The sequence below is a fragment of the Megalobrama amblycephala genome, linkage group LG21 (assembly GCF_018812025.1).
Source record: "Megalobrama amblycephala isolate DHTTF-2021 linkage group LG21, ASM1881202v1, whole genome shotgun sequence".
Taxonomy (NCBI): domain Eukaryota; kingdom Metazoa; phylum Chordata; class Actinopteri; order Cypriniformes; family Xenocyprididae; genus Megalobrama; species Megalobrama amblycephala.
Window position 1 is genome coordinate 32,723,102 of NC_063064.1, and position 26,946 is coordinate 32,750,047.

Here is a 26,946-nt window from a genome sequence, read left to right on the forward strand (position 1 = left end):
TATTTTTAGTGATATTTGTAAACTGTCTTTCTAAATGTTTCGTTAGCATGTTGCTAATGTACTGTTAAATGTGGTTAAAGTTACCATCGTTTCTTACTGTATTCACGGAGACAAGAGAGCCGTCGCTATTTTCATTTTTAAACACTTGCAGTCTGTATAATTCATAAACACAACTTCATTCTTTATAAATCTCTCCAACAGTGTGTAATGTTAGCTTTAGCCATGGAGCACTATCAAACTCATTCAGAATCAAATGTAAACATCCAAATAAATACCATACTTATGCGATTAGACATGCTGCATGACTTTTTTTATGTTGTTTAAGGTAAGCGCGAGCTCTTGGGGCGTGGAGCACGAGATTTAAAGGGGCCGCACACCCTGAATTGGCGCATTTATAATGATGCCCCAAAATAGGCAGTTTAAAAAAATTAATAAAAAAAAAATCTATGGGGTATTTTGAGCTGAAACTTCACAGACACATTCAGGGGACACCTTAGACTTATATTACATCTTTTTAAAACATGTTCTTCGACACCTTTAATACCAAAGCAGAGTCCCTGATTGGTTAACGCGTCGCGGATTTTCGCCAAAGTTCAGATTTTTCAACTCGGGCGTCAGACACTCAATTCACATGTCAGGCGCGTGAACGCTCGATTTGCGCCACGCTAGACGCTTGATTCGTGCCGCAGGACGTCTAGACGTGCGTTTACATTGACTTAACATGTAAATCAGACGCCCCAGACGCGTTCGGTGTGAACGCAGCATTATAAGACTTTGTGACTTGAGCTTGATTATGTTCCTACATTTCTCAGATAGCCACTGGAGGGCGTCACATATACTCCTCAAAACCACTTCAGTTCAGTCCTCATTGGTAAATTTGCTTGAATAATGAGCAGAAAGTGTTTCCAAATTCTATGATCAAAAAGACACTGGTGTTTCTCAAAGCTGTGCTCTTGAGTAAAAGACAAAGATTAAAAAACAAAAACAAAAAAACGCACTGGACGCACTGAAAACCAGCTCTTGTTTCTCAAATGATCAGACTGGAGTGTGAACAACAGTGACTGATGTCGATTCATTCACTTCTCTTCAAACTAAACGTCTGTTAATGAAATCCTGTCCGATGTCTTTTCAGCTTTATTTCCAGCTTTCAATTAATTTTGAATTCCATCTGAAATCATCTATTAGTTTTCTTTTAAATGTGTCAGATAACTGAGCACTTCAGACTGATTTAAGCACACGTTTTTCTTGTTTCTTTTTCAAGAAATATACTGATTGAGTTTCCTCTACCTTTGACCAGCTGTCTATTGCTTCATTTTGAGCTTCCTCCTTGTACTTGAACTTTTTGCTTGCTCTTCACAGTCCGTTTAAAAAAATGCTGGCCTCAGTTTGTGGACACAATAATGTTCGGGAACCTGCAGAGAGAATCTGACTAGTTTCAGGTTAAGAGTTTATCAGTATTATGCCCTTAACCTGTGTATGTAAAAGTGTCTTATAAAGTGAATTAGAAGCTAAGAGAATCAGATTCATATTAAGACTGACACGTTAATAAATAAATAACAGCATTGCTGTCTACGTTTTTGTTTGTTTTTTGTCTACTTTTATTCCTATGTTTCTAATGCCTTTGTCCCTAGACTAGACTAGACTAGAGAAGTCTTTTTCACTGAAAATTCTGAAAATAATAGATTTACAACTCAAACAGCAGTTTGATGTTTTATGCTATAGCTAGATTTTATTTTAGAGGAACATTCTTGATGAATTCACAACAGATGAAGAGTAAAATAAAATTAGAAAAATAGAAAATCTGAATAAATAGCAGGTTTTTGATAAAGTGCTGGATTACTAAAGGTTTAAACACAGTAAATATATATGTACACACACACACACACACACACACACACACACACACCACATCATCGAGTAATCATTGTATCTTCAGTGTCCAGATCCCTGATTCTGGAGCTTGTATGTTCAACATAATGGCAGCAGTTCTGTAGCCATTTCTCCACAGAATCCTTTGTCATTTGAAGCTTTTCAGCCTGAGAGAGCTCTGGAAATGACAATGTAAATGTGAGTACAGAACAAATTACATTTAATTATGAAGCATCTACATTTAGATGTTTCTTCTATTATGTTGGTTTGACTAATTTGCTTTAATGTGTCGAGTAATTGGTTTTTCTTTGTGGAACACAAACACATGATCAATTCTGTGTTGATCTATTCTAGTTGAATGACTCACCAAATGATGATTTAATGTCCAGTAAACTTTCCTGGACACCTTCTATGATTATGCTTTCCCATCTGCTGAACTCTCTCTCCAGAAGTGATTTAATCGGCTCAGGAACTGAAGGAAAATTTTTTAGTTTTCAAGAGGCCCAAAGATAATCTGAACTCAGTGAACATCATTCCTCAAACATTCTGTACAACCACTGATCCTTTACCGCACATATGCCTACATTTATTAGAAATATTTTATCTTATTTGATTGTTTTTAGTCGTCAATAAGGGTGTATAACTCTCAACTCTGTTTAATGGTTTTTAGCATGTTTGTACCCATTCACAGGAACTGACATTTTCAGTGAAATTCTTTTAAAATATATGTAAACTTACAATTTTCCTGTTGAGATGGAATGTTCACTTCTTTTTTGGAATTAAGAGGTTCATCTTGAACTACAAACGAAACAAAATGTTGAACATAAATCAGAGAAACACCTTCAGAAATGATATCTGAGAACACAAAATTGAGTAAAACCTTACATTCAAGAAGAAAATTCATGCTGTCATTTAGACTTCCTTCCATGATATCCTTGATTACGTTTTCTATCTTTTCTCTTATCTCTTCAGCTTTTCTCTTAAAGCCCTCATCCAGAAAGTGGCAGACATCCTTCAGTTTGATCTCTATCATCCGATCCTCATGTTTGTCAGCTCTCTGAAGGCTTTTCTCTGGATCACTGTTTTTCTGTGATTTGAAACGAAACAAACTGTTTTCTGTCACCATCTCATCGATCTTCTGGAGCAGCTCTGTGACTTGAGCTCTGTTCTTCTTGTCTGAGTTGTCAAAGACGTGATATCTGTTCCTGCATTTCTCAATCAGCCACTGGAGGGCGTCACCTTCACTCTCAATGTGCTTCTCGATTGAAACATCTTTAAACCTGTCGCCCCATGTGAACAGAACTATGGTGTGTCTCCAGACATCTTCTCCTAATATAGACATGTTTTCCTCAACGATTCTCTTTTGTTCTTCCTGAAATGATGTATCTGCTGGAATCACGAGCAGCATGGCATGAGGGAATTTCTTACACTCTGAAACATTTTCTAGGATCGCAGATCTAATAAAGTCTGGGTTGAGTTCTGATGTAAAATACTTCCACCAGCCTGGAGTGTCCAAAACAGTCATCTTCCTTCCTTCTACGTCTCTGAAACATCTCTTTGCCTTTCCAGTTCTTCCTCCTATGTCAAATTCATCCGTGTTCAAGATGGTGTTTCCAGCTGAGCTCTTTCCAGAAAGGATCCATCCCAGCAAAACAACTCTGATCTCCTCAAGACGACGCACATATGCTGAAATGAAAAGACAAAACTAAAGGATCAAACCTCTGGTTTCCAAGGCTATAAGCATGTCTTGAACATTTAAATCTTTTAATTAAATAATTAAAGGATTTAAATGGATTTTAAAAAAAGAAAAGAAAAAAGAACAATAATAATAAAAAAAAAGATCAATTTTACCTCTTTTTTCTTTTTTTTTTTTTTTTTTTTTTTTAAATATCCATGCATTTATTCTTTAGTATGCTTAATATTTCAAAAATGCAATATGGCAAAATCTCAGCTATTAGGGAATATTCTAAGAACTTTTGCTAATGTTCTGGCAAGGTTCTCTCAAAGTTCTGAACAAACGTTCTTCCAGTAACATTAATAGAACATTCTACAAAGTTGTCTGGACTTTATCAATGTATGTATACATCATTTATGGAATGTTTTTCTCTGGTACGTTTCAGTTGGACATCCATGTAACATTTTTAATTGTTACTACTTGTTTCAAAAGTAACATTCCCATAATGTTTGCAAAATGATCCCTTAGAATCCCTAGAATGTCCCCTTGATGTTCGCATAACCAAGAAATAAATATTTTTTAACATTTGAAGGGTGTTTATGTCAGAATTTTCATGTATTAATTGCTTTTTTATTGGGTCATTCCATGTTAAATCAACCAAATTTTGCAAAATTCCCCAGCTCAAATTTTTGATTTTGTTAACATTTTTAATGTAGAAAGACAAAGATAAATAGTGATGAAACCAAAATATTAAATGTCACAGATGTATATTTACTGAGTAATCCACTATTTTGTAGAGGGGGTCAAAAAGAAAAATTTTCACCTTTTGGAGCCAGTTTACAGGGGTGTAAAAATGACTTTAGAAACATGGCAGCATCATTATTTTATTTTTACACAGAGATTGGTAGGTCTGTTAGTAAAATCTGTTGACTTCAGCAATTTTTGTTTCATTATATGCCAACGGTGACAGTTCAAAAATGGCTAAAAGAAACTTTTGTGTTTTTCGCCTCAAGTTTGCATGCCTGTAACTCAAGAAGTTTTAAAGATATCTTAATATCCTTTTATATTTTGGTTTTTAAAAAAATATTATTTTGGTATTCAATGGCCCTCAATGGTTCGATCCCAGAGCTATGGAAATCTTAATGCGTCTCAATGAGTAAATTGTACACATTTTCATTGGGCAAAAACCAAATATGGGTCACTTTGCATACAGCTGATACTTTTTTCTTTTAAAGAGGAATATCTGAACAATAAATAATGTTATAAATGTATCATGTTTTTCTTTCAGCTCAATTGCTGAGCACAAATATTCATTTTGAAGACTCTATAAGGTTCAATACCATAGATATGGGGATCTCAGTGCAGCTTCATGTTCAATTTGTTGAATTTTATCCATTTTCAGTGATCGAAAACCAAACGTGGTTCACTTTGCACACAGCTGATACTTATTGAATTTAAAGGGGAATTTCTGAAGAATAAATAATGTTTTTAGAACATATTTTTGTTTCTTGTCAAATTCAGTTATTAATGACTTAAATCAAGCAAATGATTGTCTATACTTTCAATTCAAAACCACAGAAAAAGTTTGCAACACATACCTTTTTCTTGAACTATTGACCGTTGCTTCTGTACTCTGGATTTTCTAGAACTTGCTCTTGTCAGAATTTCCTCCCACTCTTCATTGACCTCCTTTACTTTCTCCAGGTCAATGTCATAGTGCTTGACGTTATTCTTCCCAACAATTCCTTCGATTTTCTTGAGCAACTCTGTGACTTGGGTTCGGTCATGATGGTTTAAATTATTAAAAACGTGACATCTATTTTCACATTTTTCAACAAGTCGCATGAGCGCTGACCCAGATTCCTGAATATTCTGCTCTATGTGTTCTTGTTTAACTAAATCTCCTCTTGTCAAGATTACGAGGGCGTGAGTCCAGACATTCGGACCCAACAGCTCCACATACTCCTCCAAAAACTTCCTATCAGTGTCGGTAAATGTGCAATCGGCCCGAATCACAATCATGACAGCGTGAGGTCCGGGTGAAGTCAGGGACATCCTGCGAACCAACTGCTGTTTAGAGATGTTTGATAAATCACTCAGACTGAACGTTTTCCACCAGCCGGGAGTCTCAACCAGACTGACTCTCCTGCCATCAATAAATCCCTCTCTCTTCACATTATCTGCGGATCCTTTAGCTTCTGTTTCACTGGTTTCCAGTATAGTGTTGATCACTGACGTCTTCCCAGAATGATGCCTTCCAAGCAGCACCGCTCTCAAGTCTTGAGAGACAAAACAGGAAGAAAAGCAAAAAATATCAAATCATTCATTTAATGCACATTTAACAATATAATACAAGAGATGTAAATTGACAATAAATCAATAATTCAGGTTGACTGGGGCACTTTTTCCCAGTCATCTTAATGACAAAATGTATCCCAATCAACCAGAATTCACTCTATTTACCTTTGATGAGGTGCAAATATACTCACCCATTTGTTTGTTTCCTTGATGTTTGGACATTTCCACACTTTAGTGTCCAGATGTATTAAAGAATATAAATGAGAACGTGAAAAACAGGTAGAACAAGATGAAAATGAAGAAAATCTATTAAAGAAATAAAAAATATGACACTACATAAAGAGCACAAAGGAACAGAAATAAGTTAAAAATTTTAAGAAATGAAGTAATTAAAAAATATTTGTCTGATTTGTATTTGTAAACAGACTGTATAACATCCTACCTGTAACTTTGTGTGATTATCAAATCTCCTAAAGCGTTGGTTTCTGTTGTTTAAGGTCAATGTGGATGATTTTATAAGCTTGCAGATGGATTGTGTTTCCATAAACAGTGAAAAGGTGTGGTTAGGGGGGGAAAAGGCAACATAAACAATGGTTAGGCTAATATAGTTTAGCACTTGAGGTGTGACAGCGCCCTCTTCTGGCCACATTAATTAAAAGAGGACACCTTTAATTTAGACCAGGAGTTTATAAAATAAATAATCTTAAAATAAATAAGTAAAAATATGTTTGTGTGTAAAATAAAAAATATTTATTAATCTATTAGAAAATATTAAAATTAAACAAATACGTGTAAAAGTACATTACTATATTGAGTAGAAAACAATATAATGTAAGATAATGGAAACTATTTTAGATTTACAAAATGTATTTTTCAGTGTATAAATTGGGTGTTTATAAAATATTGTATTTGGGGGTCTGGGGCATCTAAGATTGAAAACACCTGTTGTCCATTGGATTATTTATGACATGCTAAAGTTCTAGTGACTTTTATTATGTAACCTCTAAGCATTTTGAGTGATCAGTCATATAGTCAGTCTTAATGTAATCTATCATTCATGACTTTTTTGTGCACTCGACTGATTATTGACAATGTAATTCAATACATTTTGTAGATAATGTAACTTTTGGCTCTAGCATTTTGTGGAAGAACATTGTTTTGGTTGTGCTTCGGCTCTGCACGAATGAATATGATTATCCTTCTGCTCATAAAACATTCACTACTGGGCTTAAGAGATATAAGCAGTTTAGATGGAAAGGATCTCAAGCTGAAGACGTTACTGTAGCTTCACCCATTAATAGACGGTACTTCCTTGAAAACAAACTCCACAGAACTACAACCATAATGAAATGAGCTTCACTAAAGATAATGCTTTACAGTGAAGTCTGTTAGACAGATACATGGCAATTTATCTGTTCAATAAAACACCTTACTCACCTGTTGAGTAATAAAAACACCATCATATCCGCATTGCTTTAACAACATTTCAGATCCCTCAGTTCTCACCGTCTCCGAAAAGACAAGCTGATGTTGATTCTTGTTTTATTACGAGCTCTGTCACTTTTTGCCAGCAAACTCTCTTCTGTTTAAAACGGGTGATTCCCCGGAGATTTAGCGACTCCATGTCAACCTTTCTCTCTCATTGAGACAACTAACCTGCCACTCCCACACCAGACACGCGTCACAGCAGCCGGAGCAGCTTTTCTCTACGGATATGACGAGACATGCACAGTGCAATTTCCTGCCAAAACCATCACGACAGGTCAAAAATATAAACGCTTGTAATAAGCTTACCATAGTGAATCAGGTAAGACAAAAACACATTTTGGGAGAAGAATTAATCATCATTATTTAAATATTGTTAATTTTGAAAAAAGTTACATCGTATAGTTTTAAATAATTTCCATTGATGTTATCTGTTTGGTGTTTTAATTAAAATCTACACATTCTCTTTGATTTCCAGAGCATTTCTGCCTGTAGAAAAAAAAAAAATAAATAAATAAATAAATTATATATATATATGTACAGTCCAAAAGTTTGGAACCACTAAGATTTTTAATGTTTTTAAAAGAAGTTTCGTCTGCTCACCAAGGCTACATTTATTTAATTAAAAATACAGTAAAAACAGTAATATTGTGAAATATTATTACAATTTAAAATAACTGTTTTCTATTTGAATATATTTCACAAAGTAATTTATTCCTGTGATGCAAAGCTGAATTTTCAGCATCATTACTCCAGTCTTCAGTGTCACATGATCCTTCAGAAATCATTCTAATATGCTGATCTGCTGCTCAAGAAACATTTAATGTGTACAATTGTACAAAATATTTGTGTACAATAATTTTTTTCAGGATTATTTGATGAATAGAAAGTTCAAAAGAACAGTGTTTATCTGAAATCTAATCTTTTGTAACATTATAAATGTCTTTACTGTCACTTTTGATTGATTTAATGCATCCTTGCTGAATAAAAGTATTAATTTCTTTAATTTCTTTTCAAAAAAATAAAAATAAAAATTCTTACTGACCCCAAACTTTTGAACGGTAGTGTATAATGCTACAGAAGCTTTGTATTTCAGATAAATGCTGTTCTTTTGAACTTTCTATTCATCAAGGAATCCTGAAAAAAAAAGTACACAACTGTTTTCAACATTGAAAATAATCATGAATGTTTATTGAGCAGCAGATCAGCATATTAGAATGATTTCTGAAGGATCATGTGACACTGAAGACTGGAGTAATGATGCTGAAAATTCAGCTTTGCATCACAGGAATAAATTACTTTGTCAAATATATTTAAATAGTACACAGTTATTTTAAATTGTAATAATATTTCACAATATTACTGTTTTTTACTGTATTTTTAATTAAATAATTGTAGCCTTAGTGAGCAGACGAAACTTCTTTTAAAAACATTAAAAATCTTAGTGGTTCCAAACTTTTGAACTGTACTGTATATATATTTATTTATTTGAATTTGCAGTAAATGTGGTCCACATATGCAACATTGGGTTTGAATAAATATCATCTCTCATCATCAATCAAGAAAAAAAAACATTTTTAAAACACTTAAACTGGACGTTCAGAGATAATACCAAAATAATATCATAACTTAATGGGAATTTTAGCAAAAGTCTCATCAAATTCATTTATGAAGTAAATGATTCATGCAAATAATTACACACATATTTCCAATTCAAAACAGAAAAAAAAAAAAATACATTTAAAGGGATAGTTCACCCAAAAATAAAGATAAAATGACTCATGTCGTTCCAAACGACTTTTGTTGATCTTTTGAACACAAATTAAGCCTAAATTCAATCAGTTCATCATATAAAGTGATCGAGTCTCTTCAGAAAATTTGCACTAAACCGCTAGACTCATATGGATTAGTTTTACGATCTCTTTATGACCTTTTTGAAGTGGCAAAGTGGTCACGTAGCTGTCAATGGAGGGACAGAAATCTGTCAGATTTCATCAAAAATATCATCATTTGTGTTTTGAAGTTGAACGAAAGTCATGCAGGTTTGTAATGACCTGCATTGAAATGAGGGTGAGTATGTTTTGTATGATGACAGTTTTCATTTTGGGGTGAACTATCCCTTTAAAAGCACATGACTATAGTGAGTAGAAAAATATATAATAATGTAACTTAATCATAATCTAAATAATCTGATATCTTCCTCAAAAAAATAAAAAATAAAGGGTCCAGTTTATTAAAACATTTACACCGTCCTCAAGTCACTCATGAACAAACACAAACACAATCCACACATAAATATACAGTGATTCATTTTAATCAAATTGAAAAATAAATTAAAGAAACAATTATAAATGAAAAAGAATGAAACATTCCAGAATCGTAATGCTCAAGGCAGATGACATGAATGAAGATTGTATAAAACTAAGCGTGTGTGTGTGTGTGTTTCTCTCCAACATGGACACGAATCACAGAAGCATTCCTGCAGATAAACATGAAACCATCATTTGTCCTGCTACAAAAGAAGAGTGCAGAAATCCTGGAGTTACACACAGATCTCATACAACATGCCCTACACGTGACCAGTTTAAAACCTAATCTGTACAGGAAAACACATCTGGATGGAATGATCGAAGCCGAGGAAGTTCATCTGTACAGCAGAGAGACAGAAATCATTGGTACAGTTCAGCGTTCTCAACTAGGTCCTCTACCGTAACACTGCTCGAGGTCTTCCGGAGGACTGATGGAGGCCGAACGCTTCTCCATGAACACATACGGGACAGACGAGACGGACAGCATGGGAATGACATGAGAAAGAGGAAACCCCCGTGAAACCCCCAGAATCCTCCGTCCGAGTCGGACAGAAGAGGGTGAACGTGCCGACCTGCGTTCACGGCGCACTTGGTTTCTTCAGCTGGAGCGTGACGCTGCTAAAACGGCTAGTTCCTCTTCTTGACGTTGTTGTTCGAGGACAGTCTCTGTCGCTGTGTCGGCATCAGGGCGCCCAGCGTCACTTTGCTCCTGGCAACTTCAAAAAGTTTGGAAAAGACCTAAAACGAGGGATGAGTGTTAGTACCGCGCACACACACGTGTGTGATTTGAATGAAGAGGTCAGAGGCCACTAGAGGGCAGAGGTCACGTCTCACCTTCCTCGGCGTCCTCTGTGCGAGCGTGAGGTGAGAAGAGAGCGAGACGTTACAGAGACACACTACATTCGCTGACAGGTGTTTGCTTAAACTCATTTCTCTTAACTTTAAGAGGAGATAATGATATGAAATGTGGCAGGACATTCTGAGAGCTTTAAAAGACTGGCTTTTCATGTAGAAAATCAAACATGCGGCTGGTGATGAAGCTCTTCAGTGTAAATGAAACATGAAATCTTCAGTATCAAAGTGTCTAAATCATTATGAGGTGGAGCTACTGCTCTGTGTGAATGAACATCTGGTTCTGGGGACCGATGTGATGGGAAATATTACTAATCTATAGTCATTTGGTCAAATAAATAAAATATGAATAAATAAATAAATAAATAAATATAAATAAATAAAATACATCAATATATTTTGTAATAAAAAATATATAAATTTACACATTTAAAAACAAATTATAAATGTGTGTATATATATATATATTTATATATGAATAAATGTAAATAAAAATGTATCAATTATATATTATAATTATATATACAATTTTTTATATACATACTTTTTAAACTTTTATATATATATATATATATATATATATATATATATATATATATATATATATATATATTTTAATAAATTATATTGATGTATTTTATGCTTTATTTATATAAAATACATCAATATATTATTTTTATTTAAATAATATTTTTATAAATATTTAAATATATATATATATATATATATATATATATATATCTCAAGAACTATGTGAAAATATAAAAAAAAAAAAAAAAAAAAAAAAAAAAAAATGCATTTGACACCTGCCTTAGAAAGTTTACTAGGGAATAATAAAATTAAATCATAAATAAAAATGTAAAAAAGTAAAAAAATAATACATAATTAAAATAAATGAATAAAACAATATAATAGAACGTTTACTGGGGAAAATATTCAAAATAAATTAAATAAAAATAGAATAAATTAAAAATAAATAAATAAATACACAAATTAATTGATAAAATATATAATAGAAACAATAACAATAAGAAAAAAATATTTTAGCAAATTGTTTGTGCTTGTGACACCTGCCTCTTTTACTATATTGTTTACTATAAAATTAATATAAAACCAAAATATAAATAAAAATTAAATAATAAATAAAACATTAAATAAAATTGATATACAATAAAAAAAAAAAACATGAATAACAAAAATAAAAATATATACAATAAAACAGAAACAATATCTATCTGAAAATAGATTTTGACACCTGCTTTAGAAAGTTTTTTCAGGGGAGTTCAAAATAAAATCTGAATGCTAAGCACTTCTAATTTCACCTTAATCTGACACGATCATAAAATACACAAAGGTCATAAAACATGAGTCTTTAGTGCACCTGGACAAGCGTTACAAAAGAGGGGAAGAGGGGAAACTGCAGAATAAGAGTCCTATAAATAAGACAAGGAGAAAAACCACCTTGTGATGCAATACAGACAGACAGGAAGGAAAGGCACAAATCAGCAGTTGGGGAAGCGTTTGGATCAGACGCAGGAAAGCACAGGTGCAGAGGAGGAAGTGTGATACGCACCTGTTCCCACAGGGTTTCCGCCACTTGGTCGATGAAGCTGCCCACCTCTCTGAACTCGCCTGAGTATTTGACGTACGCCCAGGTGCACAGCGACACCAGCGCTACGCCCATCATCATGTTACACATCGTCGCCACAGAGTTTATGCCCACAAAGCCTGTCACCACAGACACCACGTACATGATGAACATCACGGCGAAGAGCGTGGCGGGCGTACGCGCCGCGAAGAAAATGTTCTTTCCGTCGTTGTGTTTGACAAAGTTTGCGTAGGCCTCGTCGAGCTCCTGCTCCAGCTGCTCCTGATAGCGGCGGCAGAACTCCTCTCCGCCCATCTTCTTCACCGCGCGGAACTGGCGCACGCAGGTCAGCTTCAGCTCGTTGTGGCTGCGCTCCAGATCGGTCGGCGCGATGTAGGGTTTGTCTCCTCCACACACCTGCACGTGGGAAACGAACAGGCGTCACGGGCGTGAGGAGCAGCAGGCTGAGATCATGCGATCGTGTGTTTGTGTGTGACGTACCTGCTCCATGCTCTTGTTGTACGTGTCTTTCGCTCCTGCTACGGCTGCCAGGTTATTGGCTTCAGCAGTCGCCTGCGTCACATGATCAAAACCAGATCATTCACATGAGGATCACACAACACATGCTAATAAAAAAATAAACAAAATATATATAAATAGAATAAATGTAAAATAAATTACTAATAAATACACAAAAATAAACTGATATAACATTATATAACAGAAAAAAAAAATAGGGTTATTTAGAGGGGAAATATTCAAAATAAATAAAAATATAAGCAATAGAATAATAAATCAAAAATAAACTAATAAATGCACAAAATAAATTGATAAAATATATAATAAAAAAAGAAAATAACAGAAAATGTTAAAATATTTAGTGAAAAAAACTAAAAGAAATAATAAAAATAAACAATAAATAAAATAAAATAAAATAATACATTAAAAATAAATAACTAAAATACACAAAAATAAATTGATATAATATAATATAATATAATATAATATAATATAATATAATATAATATAATATAATATAATATAACAGAAGAAATAACTGAGAATTTTTTTTAAATGTTTAATGCTTTTGGCATTTGTCATAGGGGGAAATATTAAAAATAAATAAAAAATAAGCAATAAAAGTAAATATAAATAGAATAATAAATAAATAAATAAATAAATACACAAAAATAAATTATATATATATATATATATATATATATATATATATATATATATATATATATATATATATATATAAACAGGAAAAAAGAACTGAATTTTAAAATCTTTTAGTGAAAATTCTTAAAGAAATAATAAAAAATAAACCTAAAATAGAATACATTAAAAATAAATACACAAAATTAAAAATAAATACACAAAAATAAAAATAAATACACAAAAATAAACTGATAAAATTTCAAAATGTTTAGTGAAAACGGTTTAAAGTATATAATAAAAAAAATAGTAACATTAAAAAATAAACAACTAATAAATACACAAAAATAAATTGATATAAAAGAAAAAAATAACTGAAAATTTTAAAATGTTTAGTGCTTTTGACATTTACCTTAAAAAGTTTAATGGGGGGAAAATATATTCAAAATAAAAATAAAATAAAATAGAATATATTACAATAAATAAATAAATGCACAAAAAGTATGTAACAATAAAAAACTATGTGAAAATGTAAAAATGTTTAGTGCTTTTGACACCTGTCTGATAATGTGTTCAAAGAGTTTTTACTTAATAATCACATAAGAATGTGTTGAGATTCATGTTTGTCTCCAAATTTGAGACTCTTAAAATGAGAATTAAGACTTTTGTTATATAATTTAAGATATTTTTATGACCTTAAATATGATCAAACTGAATTGAATGAGCAAGAGGAACATCATCAGCACAACAATACACAGAAAACATTAAAAGAAAAGTCAATGAGATGGAAATATTAGATGATTTAATAGAGCTCATCACAATGCATTCTGGGATTGAACTTCTCTGTGAATGATTCATGCAATAAGCCTTAGAATTGGGTCAAAGCAGTATTTTCTACACGTCTATACCTGTAACATGGACTTGGGGTGCGGCAGCTCTTCGCCCTGATAGATCTTCATGTAGGCCTGCGACAGAGAAACACACGGGTCAATCCCAGCAGACATCTGAACAAAGGAGACTGGGTGGATACCGCTCTTACTTTGAAATACTGTAGGAGATCTCGACACGTGACTTTGGAGCCGCTGATCTCTTTCTCCATCAGGTTCTCCGGAGCCAACAGCAGCGGCACCAGATTCACCAGCTCTCTCTTGAACTCGTCATCAATATCTACACACACACAGATGCATTAAAACATTATTTGCCAAAAATTTCCCTTAAAAAGGTTCCCAGTGTTGTTTTGGAGATTCCTACAACAGGTTTCCATGCATCAAAGGTCAAGAAACACTATTTCCTCATAATTCAGGACTTGACAATGCAAGGGTTTCACTCACATCTAAAATTAGATGTGTGTGAACTGCAAGTGTCCCACAGGGGGCGCTGTGCTCTCACCTCGTAACCGTCCGTCAAAGTGAGGGTTGGTGGCCACTTTGAGTCCGGGGTGCGGCAGGAGGAAGCAGTTGATGTTGGAGAAGCAGGAGTGGATGTGCTTCCTGACGTTCTGAAGTTCTTCATGTTGATTCTGTTTCACCTGAGAATCACAGAATAATTCAGCACATGTGATCGAGACGCTCTACGTCAACCTTTCTGACTCTAGCAATTATCACTGCACAACAATTACAACTGAATATAATGATATATTCAATTATTTAACATGGTTTATTAAAAATATTAAATTAATTAATTTTGTGAAGTCATCGTCAACTAAAACTACTAAAAACATTTCTGTTAATTGAAATAAAGCTGAAATAAAATAAAAAGATAAATATTAATTAACTGAAAAACTTCAACTTATTTCAGTTTACTGCCAAGAAAAGATTTCTAATTTTCATTAAGTTTAAGTTGATGCTATGAAATTATTTAACAAATAAATAAATCCAAAATAAAAATGATACATAAATAGTGATTTAAAAAAAAAAAAAAAAAACTAAAACTAAAGCGCATAATGAAATTACTAAAATGTAAACTAAAATTAACATCAACAAAATAAAACTAAAAATAGAAAAATAAAAGCTAAATTCAAAATATTAATAAAACTAAAATGAAAACTGAAATAAAAGTTTCAGAATTGTATATTCTTCAATAAAAACATTTAGATTTTTATAGGTTATTATGTAATTATGACAAAGCTGCTTGTTTTTTAACTTTTTTTATTGATATATTGAATTAATTAACATGGTAAATTAATAATAATATATTAAATTTATTTTATATAATAAATTAATATCATTAATTTATTTTGTGATTCCAGAAGTTGTATAACTCCAGAACTGCATGTTCTTCAAAAAAAAAAAAAAAAAAAAAAAAAAAAATATATATATATATATATATATATATAAATAAAGATGTACAATTTTAGTTTATATTTTTATTTAGGTTTATTTTTTAGTATTATATAGAGTTATTTTAATAAACTAATAATACTTTATCCATTTAAATACCTTAAATCAATGGATCTCAACCTTTTTGACCTTAAGCCTCCCCCCAAATAATAAGAAATATCTTGATATTCATTGTTTTAGTTTATTTTCATGAGTGTTTTGTCTTTTTTTTAATAATTATAAGTCATCTTGAGGCCCCCTGGTCGAGAACCAGTGAATGTGATTTCATCAAATACATGTTCCCGGATCAACCAATCAGATTCGAAGGTCAAATTTACAGTTTATGTCAAGTTTAGGCTTACAACCAGGGTTAGGTGCTTCTATATCGATGTTATTCAACTTTCTTTTTCCTCACCTATCATGGTTATGGGTTAGGACTTAATTTACAGACAGGAATGTTGTTCATAATATGCAACATGTCTTGGCAAAAATCACGGTGACTGTTGAGAACCAGTTTCCTACAGTATCATGTGACCCACCTGCAGTCTCTTCTCCAGAAACTCGTTTCCCCCATCCAGACCGTAAGCGTGTTCGTACGGGTAGCTCCAGTCTCGGATGAGAAACATGAGGGACTGTGGGCAAACAAAGACATGCATCGTTACTGAAGCATCACACACACACACACACACACTCAAGTGTGTTTACGGTCCGTTAAACACAACGTACCTGGAAGGGTTTCAGGTAGATCTCCTCCATGGCCAGTCTGCCGTACTCTGTGAAGAGCTGAAAAACAAGATGGACAGCAAAAACACACATTATAATAACCGTTTATAATGCAGTAACATGACGACATCTCAAAAGATTCATGATACAGGAAGAGACGTACTTCACCTGTTTATTATAGATCTGAACTTAAATGATTGTAATTCATGAATGCTTTTTTTCATAAACGTCTTTTTAAAGAAGACACTCAGCAGATTATTGCAGAAGTGAAAGCACTTGAACGTGTGAAGTTATAGACGTTTACTGTGAAGCAAATGTCCTTTTTATTTTACACAAAATATATATTTTATAAAATAATTTGGACTCTGAACATGCTAAAAATCAAAGTCATATGTCTAACCGAGTCGTGAAGTTGATATCACAAAAGAGAGCTGCTAAAGTATCGTTTCAAAACGCTTTCACAGGATGAACTCAGTGATTACGCTTTCGAATGATAATTTATGATGCTTACTAAAATATGTCATTAAAGAAGCACGCCAAGTGTGACATTTAACAGGCTGAGACAGGTTTGAAATGCTAAAGATCTTGTTTTGATAATGTGAAGTACATCTCTGTGTCACATCTATTTACATATTTCTACAGAGCATCAGGTTCCTGCAAACGGCATTTAAAGATTTTAAAAGTGCAACGTTTAATTCGACAAAGCGTCTATTCTCGTAAAGACACATTTAAAAAGAAAATCTGACACTTGAACCTAGAGCAAGAATGAAACAACAGCACAGATAGAAAGTGAAAATATTATATACTGATTATTATTAGTAGTTTTTCCATGTATTGTGTATGGCCACATGACAAACTTAAATGTTAAAATAATCCACTGATGATAATTTCAAGAAGTTATCTGTGAGGAATAAACCAGGTTGGTCACCTTTATTTGATATGCGTCACTCAACACAACGACATTCAGCCGTTTTCAAGCCTGACTCAACCTGTAAACACTCACGGATCAGTGCGTCTCACCTGAAGATGTTGCAGATCGTCTTCTTGAACGTTTTGGGACAAATTATAGACCTGTACATAGAAACAGAAGCATCAGGACACAATGTTCTGGCCACATGATCTCTCACAGACGCACATGTGACATGTGTCGTACCTGTACGGAGCTGGTCATGGTGCTGAGGGCAAACAGGGTGGCGCAGTCTTTGATGGTGGACTGACTGTCAAACGCTCCCTGCGTGTCCAGGAGCAGCACTGCCACCTGCGGACACACAGATGGTCACGGGTTACTGAGCCAGAACACGCCTCATCTCACACGCAAACACAACACGAGTGAGAATCACTTCATAACTAACGGGAGGTTTAGATTATCTGTGCACATCATTATTTTGTAAATAATGTGATTTTTAATCAGAATAACTTCCTCTTGCAGCATCTCTTCTCTGATGAAGAGGGCGGGGCAACCTGTCACTCACATGAGATCCACCAAACCGAACCACAATCAATCAATCAATTCCCCACAGACAAATCAAGCCCCGCCCTACATTTGTTCTTGTTCCAGAAGACGTTTCACTCGGATATACGGCACAATAGGGAAGAAAAGATGCAACTTCCATGTTTTTTGGCTTATGAAAAAGGTTGTTCAGTGATTTATTTGAGCTTTATGAGAACTAGGACTGAGTTGAGTAAATGTTAGTCCAAAATTTTATTAATTGGTTAGTCACAGGAAAAAAAAAAAAGTGGCGAGGTCATTCCGTCAGTGAGGAAGATATCATTAACAGCGGTTCGTTGTGATAATTACAGTATGTCGGGCAGGAAATCCAAACGTTCGCCTATCATCCATCAACCTCAAATATGGCTTATCATTTGAAACATATAAGTAGTGGCGACTTTACATGGCCGAACATAAATGTGCGCTATTATTAGGCGCGTATCAACTGTTCATGCAGAGTGTGGAAGGTGAAGTATTAGGGTGCTTTACTGCAAGACATGGAGGCGCCGGCGCGATCACTTGCATATTTTTCCTGATAACAGCGGAAACAACTTAAAGGTGCTGTAGAACGTCTTTTTAAATGATGTAATATAAGTCTAAGGTGTCCCCTGAATGTGTCTGTGAAGTTTCAGCTCAAGATTTTTTTTAATTAATTTTTTTAACTGCATATTTTGGGGCATCATTAAATATGAGCCGATTTAGGCTGCAGCCCCTTTAAATGTTTGTGCTCCACACCCCAAGAGCTCGTGCTTGCCTTAAACAGTGCTTAAACAAAGTTCACACAGCTAATATAACCCTTAAAATGGATCTTTACAAAGTGTTCGTCATGCAGCATGTCTAATCGCGTAAGTATAGTATTTATTTGGATGTTTACATTTGATTCTGAATGAGTTTGATAGTGCTCCATGGCTAAAGCTAACATTACACACTGTTGGAGAGATTTATAAAGAATGAAGTTGTGTTTATGAATTATACAGACTGCAAGTGTTTAAAAATGAAAATAGCGACGGCTCTTGTCTCCGTGAATACAGTAAGAAACGATGGTAACTTTAACTACATTTAACAGTACATTAGCAACATGCTAACGAAACATTTAGAAAGACAATTTACAAATATCACTAAAAATATCATGTAATCATGGATCATGTCAGTTATTATTGCTCCATCTACTATTTTTCGCTATTGTTCTTGCTTGCTTACCTAGTCTGATGATTCAGCTCTGCACAGATCCAGACGTTAATACTGGCTGCCCTTGTCTAATGCCTTGAACATGAGCTGGCATATGCAAATATTGGGGGCGTACATATTAATGATCCCGACTGTTACGTAACAGTCAGTGTTATGTTGAGATTCGCCTGTTCTTCGGAGGTCTTTTAAACAAATGAGATTTATATAAGAAGGAGGAAAAATGGAGTTTGAGACTCACTGTATGTCATTTCCATGTACTGAACTCTTGTTATTCATCTATGCCAAGATAAATTCAATTTTTAATTCTAGGGCACCTTTAAAATACTCTGTCATTTTTGGTCATACAGATAAGAGTGAAACATCATTCAAAACTTGTAAGGGTCTACTTTTATTTGTGTAAACTCACAATAACAAAATGTTGTGCTTTTGTAACAAAGAAAACAAACAGGATGCGATTTCTGCAATCTCGGGTTCCTTGAACAGCAGCGTTTAACAAAAAATGAACTGAAACTTAGCGTATAGGCCACCAGACACGACGCAATGCCAATGTATCTTATACATGTTAATCAGAGTTTTTGTCCTAACTAGCCGCAACTGCAACACGCAATGATTCTATTTTAGTTTCTATTTTTCTGTTACGTCGCGGCAGGAACAACAACAGAAAACACTTGTTTATTAATAAACAATAACAGTGTCTCATAATCATTACTTTTGCCGGTGCTTTCCGTCACGCTTTATGTGTGTGCTTATTTATTTAAGTAATTAAAGTAATATAAACTTGCAATTAATTGACTAATGGTTTAAATTAACGACTACTAGTCGACTAGAAAAATCTTTAGTCAGGGGCGGCCCTACTGAGAAGACGGGTGACAAAAGCTGGTGACAAATGCTGTCTTTGCACTTGACCACTTGTCTACTTACATGACGTATTTCCTGTATTTGGCCCAAGTGTTCAAGTGGGCGTGAAGACGGCAAGTGTGTGTAGAACTTCTGATTGCCCGACGGGACACACTTATAGTCTTGCAAAAAATGCAAGCGTTTACAGCTTCTTTTTTTTAATTATTATTTTCAATACTCTGCATTTTAAAATACACTTCTAAATGTATGTTCAGTGGTTGCTATGTAACCATCAGAAGACACTATTTTAAAATTATGGTGCTTTGAGTGATAAAAAGCAGTTGCAAATGTTGTACAAAATACACATTGCCTACTCATCTTTGCATCAATAAAATGCGCAACACTTTATATTTTACAACCAAATTATATGCATTATATATAATTTAACTTACAGTCGTATGTTTTCCTTGACATCTCGCAATTTCGGGGTATGCGAGTTCCCGAACATGATGCATGATGGGATACGCTTAGCCTCGAATACCACTCAGAAGCAGTATTCAAGGTAGTGTGGGTTTAGTGTGCATTAAGGGCACCGCACTTGGTCATTTTTAAGACATAGGACAGTCTTGTGCACTTACTTCCTGTCACGTACACGAGCAAGTGTGGGTATTTGGACAGGGCTACAGTTGTTGGTTTTGTAGTGAACGCTGTGATGTGGGCTGATTTTTACCTTGCTGCCATCCGGTTTCTCCACCACAAACACCTCACTCCAGGCCTGAATGCCCGTCGTCTCCCGCTCACAGCCGCCCCGCCAGGTGAAGCCCGTCAGCGGCTCTTCATTCCCACCCAGCCAGAAATCTGAGCTCTGACAGACACAGACACACAGACATGTTCAGATCCACTCATGAGACTGTCACTGCTGTCAGCACAGGACGTTCATATCACAGCAGACCCGAAGCCACCTGATGTCAGACTTTTTCAGCAGTTTTCTGAACCGCTCCAGTCATGAGACACCTGTGCCCTGTATGTTCAGAGTGAGAGGTCAGTCTAAAAACTTCAAAACAAACTGAATAACACTTAACAGCATAACAAAAGACTCTTTCAGACGAACACAAAACATTAGTGTTTCACAGTAAAGCGGCTGTAATGGATTAAAGCAGATCGGCAGCGTCACAAGAGCTGCTGTATGAACGTTCACAATGTGTGACGAATCCAACACTCAGTCATGAATCTGGACCAAAACGCACACAAAAGTGAAGGTTACCGTTCTTCATGTGCAAGTCTGTTAAGGTTTCATGATCCCGGTGCCGATTCTCACCTGGTTGTACATGTATCTGAGCATGAAGTCCAGCAGGAAGGATTTGCCCTTGCGGAAGGCGCCCGCCACGGACACCACCACCACGTTGAGATCTCGCACATGCTCCTGCAGGAGGAGTCGCTCCAGCGCCTCTTCATCCAGAGAAAACTCATGATTATCCTCATCTGCAATTACGATCTGGATCGGCCCGTACGCCTCCACCTCGTCCAGCAGCGGTTCCTCGTCCAAATCATCAGAGCTCATCTTCCGCTGGACATCCTCCACCCCAGACACACCTGCACACAGATGACAGAAAACAATCATGTATGGACATGAGAACAGATTCCCTGAGTATTTGTCATCTGATTCCTCTAAAAACAGCTCAAGCACGGTTATGAGGAAGTAACAATAATCACTTAATTAGACTGATTAACCCTTTCCAAACCAGGTTTTGCTGTCATTAATGTGTGTAAAACACTGCAGCCCATTGGACAAATAGGGTCCTATGATTTCCGAGATGTAGAAAACGTGGACCAAATTGCAGAATCCAGTCATAAAAACGGAATTTAGTGTATAACCATTTTTGATGAATAAATAAAAATTAGGTCAGTACACTTAAATCGCGATATAGACTAGTAGTGTCTGTGAATACTAAACCGCAAAAACGATTTAAATATGAATCCTGCATATTTTGCATTTCTGTGTGAATGAATGGCGCAGACACGCAGTTTCATTTTCCACACTGAAGCACGCGTGACACACGCAGTGTTTTCAGCCTCTGACGCCTCACTATTTGAGGACAAATGCATGAACTTCATTTCCAGAGCCGCTCTGAGAGTCACTTCATGAGCATTTTACCATTTTGAGATTTTTATCATATCATAAACACAGAAACTCAACGGTCTTCACTGCAACCCGTCAAAATAAAGGTTCGGTTTAACTTGAAGAAATAGTGACAGAAATATATTACTGATGTACAGTGGAATTTAGCTACATCTCAATGTAATAATAATAATAATAATAATAAATTATTATTATTAAATAAAACTTAATTTAAGTAATAATCCATTTTTCTTCCATGTTTTAATTTTAACAGTAAAGCTCTTTTGTGCAGCACTTTGTTTGACAAAAAAAAGTTTAATTTCATATTATTAAAAGATAAATTAAATTAATGTTTTATGCCTTAATTTGACTGCCAGAAAAATTAAAATACACAACACAGAATTTCTTTCAAAAACAAAACTTAATAGAAATGAATTTTTGCTTTTGTGAATTTAGTTAATTAGACATGCTTTTTGATTATTAAAACTTAATTAAACCATTAAAATGGAATCAAAAACAGAAAACACAGAATTTGGTAAAAATAAAATGGAATTTGAAAAAAAAAAAAAAAAAAAAAACGTATTTCATAGGGCCCTAAAGAATGTATTTTTTGTTAAACTTAAAATAAATTGTTGTTAAATTGTCTAAGTTTCATGATTTCAATTAATTAGACATGCTTTTTGATTACTAAAATGTAATTTTCAACCATTAAAATGGGGTCCAAAAAACAAACAAAAAAAAACCGAAAAAAAAAAAAAAAAAAAAAACCCTGGATATACAAAAATTAAAAAAAAAAAAAAAAAAAAAAAAAAAAAAAAAAAGGAATTTGAAAAAAATAAAACAATATGTGTGAAAACATAAAACGGATTTTATAGGGCCCTATAAATGTTAGTTTGGACTCTGGAGCGCTACCGTCACTACTGTAAATCACTGATCAGTGTGAGAACAGAAGCAGATGAATCACACCTGATGGTCAGATCCATTATTTACAGCCATAAACACACACACTTAAGTTGAGTGATCAAGAGAACACGGAGGAGTGTGAGAGGAGAATGAGGGATCACATGTCGTCATGTCCCAGAGGTCCTCCTCCATTACTGGATCACTGAGTTTGACCTCAAAAAAAGACCATGAATGCTGTAAATGCAGTGACCCACATCAGCCAGTCTAAAGTTACCCACAAACACATCTAGGGCTAAATCTAGAGACGTAAACAGGCCAAAACCAGTTTAACTTCCCGATAACAGAACCTCTGACATAAAAACACTGATCCAGCTGATGAGATATATTGACAGAAAAGACAAATGCAACACACAGTTTCATTAGTATTTGAGTCTCCTAGTTACATATCACGGTTTCCATTCCAAGTCATTTTGTTCTGGTTATCCATCTAGATTATTGGCGCATTAATAAAGTGTGTTTTCCTGTATGAACGCAGAGGCAGTGAGGTTATTTAAAGCAACATCTCGTGTAGTACACAGAGGAGAAACACAGAGAAACAACCCACCAACGCCCTGAACAAACACTCAACATGTAATCTTATACTCGTACATACAATATGTGCTTCTATTAGCCGAATCCATAAGAGCTGCACATTAAGATCCTTGATAGTATTGTGATAAACAGTAAAAGCTGTTAAAGGTACAGTAAGCAATTTCTGAGAAACTCTTGATATTTGAATTCAGAGAAACAAACACGCCTCTACCCAAAAGGATCATAGCTCCACCCCCAAATTCACAAACACGCTATGCAGCACAGGCACCTCCCCCTAATGAGTGGACACGCCCCTTACTGCTGATTGGCTATGAGTGTGTTTTGGTGCTCTGTCTGATCCACTTTCAACAATGTTTCTCAGAAATCGCTAAATAGGGTAATTTAATCGCTAAATAAGACTAAATCAGTTACAAAAATATTAGAACATTCATAAAATGTTCAAATTCATGGTTCAAACAGTGAGGATGGTGCCGCGTTCACCGAATCTCACTTTCATTGAAAAATGTGTAACCTTGGAATAATCTGCTGCAATTTACTAACCAACCACTAGTGTTTTGCATCATAATTTTCCCGCAAAATAAAAGAGGTTATGGTTTTGAGCAGTTTGCAATTTAAAAACCTAGTTTTTTTATTGTAAAGAAAGCATAACATTTCATTTCTTTTTTTTCAGCACAACGAGCACATATAAAAAATATATTTCTAAAAACAAAATGTGTAATTATTTATTACAGTAATACAAATACAGAAGAAACCAGCCTTACTGATGCCACTCATAACACTGAAGCCTTGTGAGAGGAAATACTGCTCAGATATGGGACATATTAGTTCAGGCATAACAGAAGGAAACCCTCATGAATGAAACATGGATATAAGACAATATAAAAGCCACAGCACTCGTGATTTGCTGGAGGATTCTGGGTGAATGTTAGAGCGTTTCAGTCAGAGCTCAGTGGAACAAAACTACATTTCCATACATGGAAAGAGTCCAGCAGCGTTGAGAGCACGATGACCCGTACTAACTACCTATGCAAGCTTAACTATAAAAGCAGAATACCAGAGCTGAGATTATTCAGATCAAATCAAACACACAACAAACTCAAACTCACAGAAATGAATGAAAGCATTGATAAAGGCTGGGCACTGACACAAATTTCACAATTCGATTAACAAGCTTGCGTTTCAATTTTGATCTTAATTCAGTTGGATTTGATTTATTTGGAAATATATATATATCAGGTAAAATACAGTAACCCTGTCAGTGCATTACTATAATATTAAAGGTTAAAATTAACAACTGATTTGTATAGAAGAATTTAAAATTGCACATAAGGCAGTTTTTAATAATAATAAAGTTATAATGATATCTTCACATTTTTGAATATGTAATATAGTGCATATGTTTATCAAAATGCACCTCTCTAGACTTATTTTTCTAGCCAACTATCAAGTTTATGGCCTTTTCTGTGGTAAATGTAATGTTACGCTGTTTTATTGATGGTTGAAACACTGATTGAGCGTTTACACAAGACATGATTCATTTCAGTAAGCTGTATTGTATCTTTCAACATTCATTCTGATGTTCATTTATTTGGTGCTATAACTAATAGTAAAGAAGGGATGATCGGTTCACATGCCACTTGAACTGAAGCGCTACAGCAATCTGTCACGACACGTTAAAGAGCGCCAAAACTATTTTTATTGTTGTAATAAAACTGACATAATTTGAAAGCTGAGAAAATAACACACAAAACTTATTACGATTATTGGATGGTAGGAACGCTACAAAATAATGTTTAATGAAGCTTTTTTCACACATCAACTGAAAACAACAGACTAAAAGATTGATTCTTGGGATTTAGGATTCAATAATATTGAGATTATAGAATAGATTAAAATCTATCACATATATACATATAGATTTTATATAATGTATAAAATACATTAATACTTGTATTGCAATAAGGTACTCGAAGCTGTGCTGTATCGTGAATAAGTCACAGCTGAAGGGCATTGTTAGGCACGGCACAAAGCGGAGTAACCCCTTCAGCAGTGACTTATTCACAATATAGCACTAGCCTCGAGTACCTTATTGCTTTTATAAAACGGTTACTGCACAATACAAATATTAAAGCCAAAAATATGTATAAATGCAAGTAAACTTTCACTAAAAGCCTTTCCTCCACCGGAAAAAATACTTTCTGACCGTGAACAGCAACAGACGTTATTACACCATTAGATAAAGGCAAAGATTGTCTTTATGAGTGTGTCAGTCAGAAGCAAAGAATTTTATATTGAAGACTGAATTGTTGTTAACAGGGAACAAGACGCAACTGACAAATGCTTTGACTAGCGCTGTCAGTCACGGGAAAACCCCTCAATTGTTAAAAGGACAAGATATTGCAGCGGACATTTAAACTGATTTTTTATTATTAACATAGGACTGACCTGAAGGAAAATGCAGGTAATAAACTCGCTCAATCGATCTCTTTCTCACAGTACTCTTCTAGTTTACATTGCTAAGACTGGTTGATAATGGTGTTGTGTAGTGATACACAGAATCGTTGGGTGAAGCGGTCGTCATGAATATAACAGCTATTGACCAATCAGAATCAAGGACAGGAACAACCATATGTATGTATGTATGTATGCATGTATGAGATATATATATATATATATATATATATATATATATATATATATATATATAAAATCACACTCATACTCAAGATCTTTTGAATTTTACAAAATGATAGTAAGCTAAACATAATTCAACATATGATCCACAGAAACCATCATATAACCTTTACACAACCCCCAGAAACACAACACGAACCTGTCAAACAGTAAAGCATCTCTATATGTCATTCTTTCTACTGAATTCCTGTGATTTATATCTGAAATCTCCAGTTGTTTGTGTTGTTTGTCTTCTGATATATTTTCTGTATTTCCGTGTGGCCTGATGAACACAAACCACTGAAACTGACACTCGCACTGACTGAACCATTAAAAGTATAAACGCCCATACAGAGCTTTAACAATAACAAACACACTCAAAATAATGAAATCAAATCAAATCGATGCTTTGGTCGGTTGTGAAATCCTCTGCATCAGTCCTCAGGTGTTTTTCATTCACCGATTTATGACGGTCAAATTTAATTCGCCGTTATCTCACTCCGACTGAGGTCTTTTCTTTACTGATGTTTATTTAATTCTAATGCTGTATGAATTAATTCTATTATTATTGATTTTACCGCAGCGCGATCGCTGGCCTGCACGCGCCTCCCGCCAAACGGCCAGGACGCGACGCTCGCGCTCCGCTGCAGTTAAACGTGCACTGCCCGTTAAAACGCGCACACAATCGCGCTGTTTTCCGCCGGATTTACCTTCGTTATATCGGCTACTTGTGCAGTTCTGTCCGGTGTGATTCCGGTGCTTTAAGCTGCTCTCCTCCGCCATCTTGACCCCCGTTCAAAATAATCGCACGCGCCTGACGTCACGAACACCACTACACTCTTGCGCGTTCGTTGCTTTATCACGGCCGCGC

General features: G+C 34.7%; 2 protein-coding genes across 4 annotated transcripts; both read right to left on the minus strand.

Annotated features, from left to right (window-relative positions):
• Positions 1-675: 675 nt before the first annotated feature.
• On the minus strand, positions 676-7,904 carry LOC125256483 (GTPase IMAP family member 8-like). 2 transcript variants are annotated; one of them, XM_048172527.1, is made up of 7 exons: positions 6,285-7,904; positions 6,034-6,071; positions 5,143-5,823; positions 2,755-3,555; positions 2,608-2,667; positions 2,237-2,341; positions 676-2,047 (listed from the first exon to the last, which is right to left on the minus strand). In XM_048172527.1, exons 2-7 carry the CDS (start codon positions 6,062-6,064, stop codon positions 1,911-1,913), a joined length of 1,815 nt encoding a protein of 604 aa, XP_048028484.1. In that variant the 5' UTR covers positions 6,065-6,071; positions 6,285-7,904; the 3' UTR covers positions 676-1,910. The 2 variants fall into 2 exon arrangements, with proteins under 2 accessions (XP_048028484.1, XP_048028483.1); XM_048172526.1 differs by having other exon boundaries at positions 6,034-6,148.
• A 1,633-nt stretch (positions 7,905-9,537) lies between these two features.
• Positions 9,538-26,941, minus strand: LOC125256484 (atlastin-2-like). 2 transcript variants are annotated; one of them, XM_048172528.1, is made up of 14 exons: positions 26,786-26,941; positions 21,108-21,382; positions 20,520-20,654; positions 17,429-17,533; positions 17,296-17,346; positions 16,279-16,335; positions 16,092-16,184; positions 14,624-14,762; positions 14,274-14,401; positions 14,143-14,199; positions 12,578-12,649; positions 12,062-12,493; positions 10,471-10,485; positions 9,538-10,374 (listed from the first exon to the last, which is right to left on the minus strand). In XM_048172528.1, exons 1-14 carry the CDS (start codon positions 26,856-26,858, stop codon positions 10,264-10,266), a joined length of 1,743 nt encoding a protein of 580 aa, XP_048028485.1. In that variant the 5' UTR covers positions 26,859-26,941; the 3' UTR covers positions 9,538-10,263. The 2 variants fall into 2 exon arrangements, with proteins under 2 accessions (XP_048028485.1, XP_048028486.1); XM_048172529.1 differs by lacking the exon at positions 10,471-10,485.
• Between the last annotated feature and the right edge of the window lie 5 nt (positions 26,942-26,946).

Bases quoted from the DNA above. Each gene is read 5' to 3' on its own strand.
- LOC125256483 (XM_048172527.1), bottom strand. From the start codon at position 6,064: ATGTCCAAACATCAAGGAAACAAACAAATGG. The intron at 2,668-2,754 runs GTAAGGTTTTAC...TTTCGTTTGTAG, and splicing joins CATGAATTTTCTTCTTGAAT to TTCAAGATGAACCTCTTAAT. The intron at 2,048-2,236 runs GTGAGTCATTCA...TGTCATTTCCAG, and splicing joins GGACATTAAATCATCATTTG to AGCTCTCTCAGGCTGAAAAG.
- LOC125256484 (XM_048172528.1), bottom strand. From the start codon at position 26,858: ATGGCGGAGGAGAGCAGCTTAAAGCACCGGAATCACACCGGACAGAAC. The intron at 21,383-26,785 runs GTAAATCCGGCG...ATCTGTGTGCAG, and splicing joins AAGTAGCCGATATAACGAAG to GTGTGTCTGGGGTGGAGGAT. The intron at 14,200-14,273 runs GTAAGAGCGGTA...TCTCTGTCGCAG, and splicing joins ATCTCCTACAGTATTTCAAA to GCCTACATGAAGATCTATCA.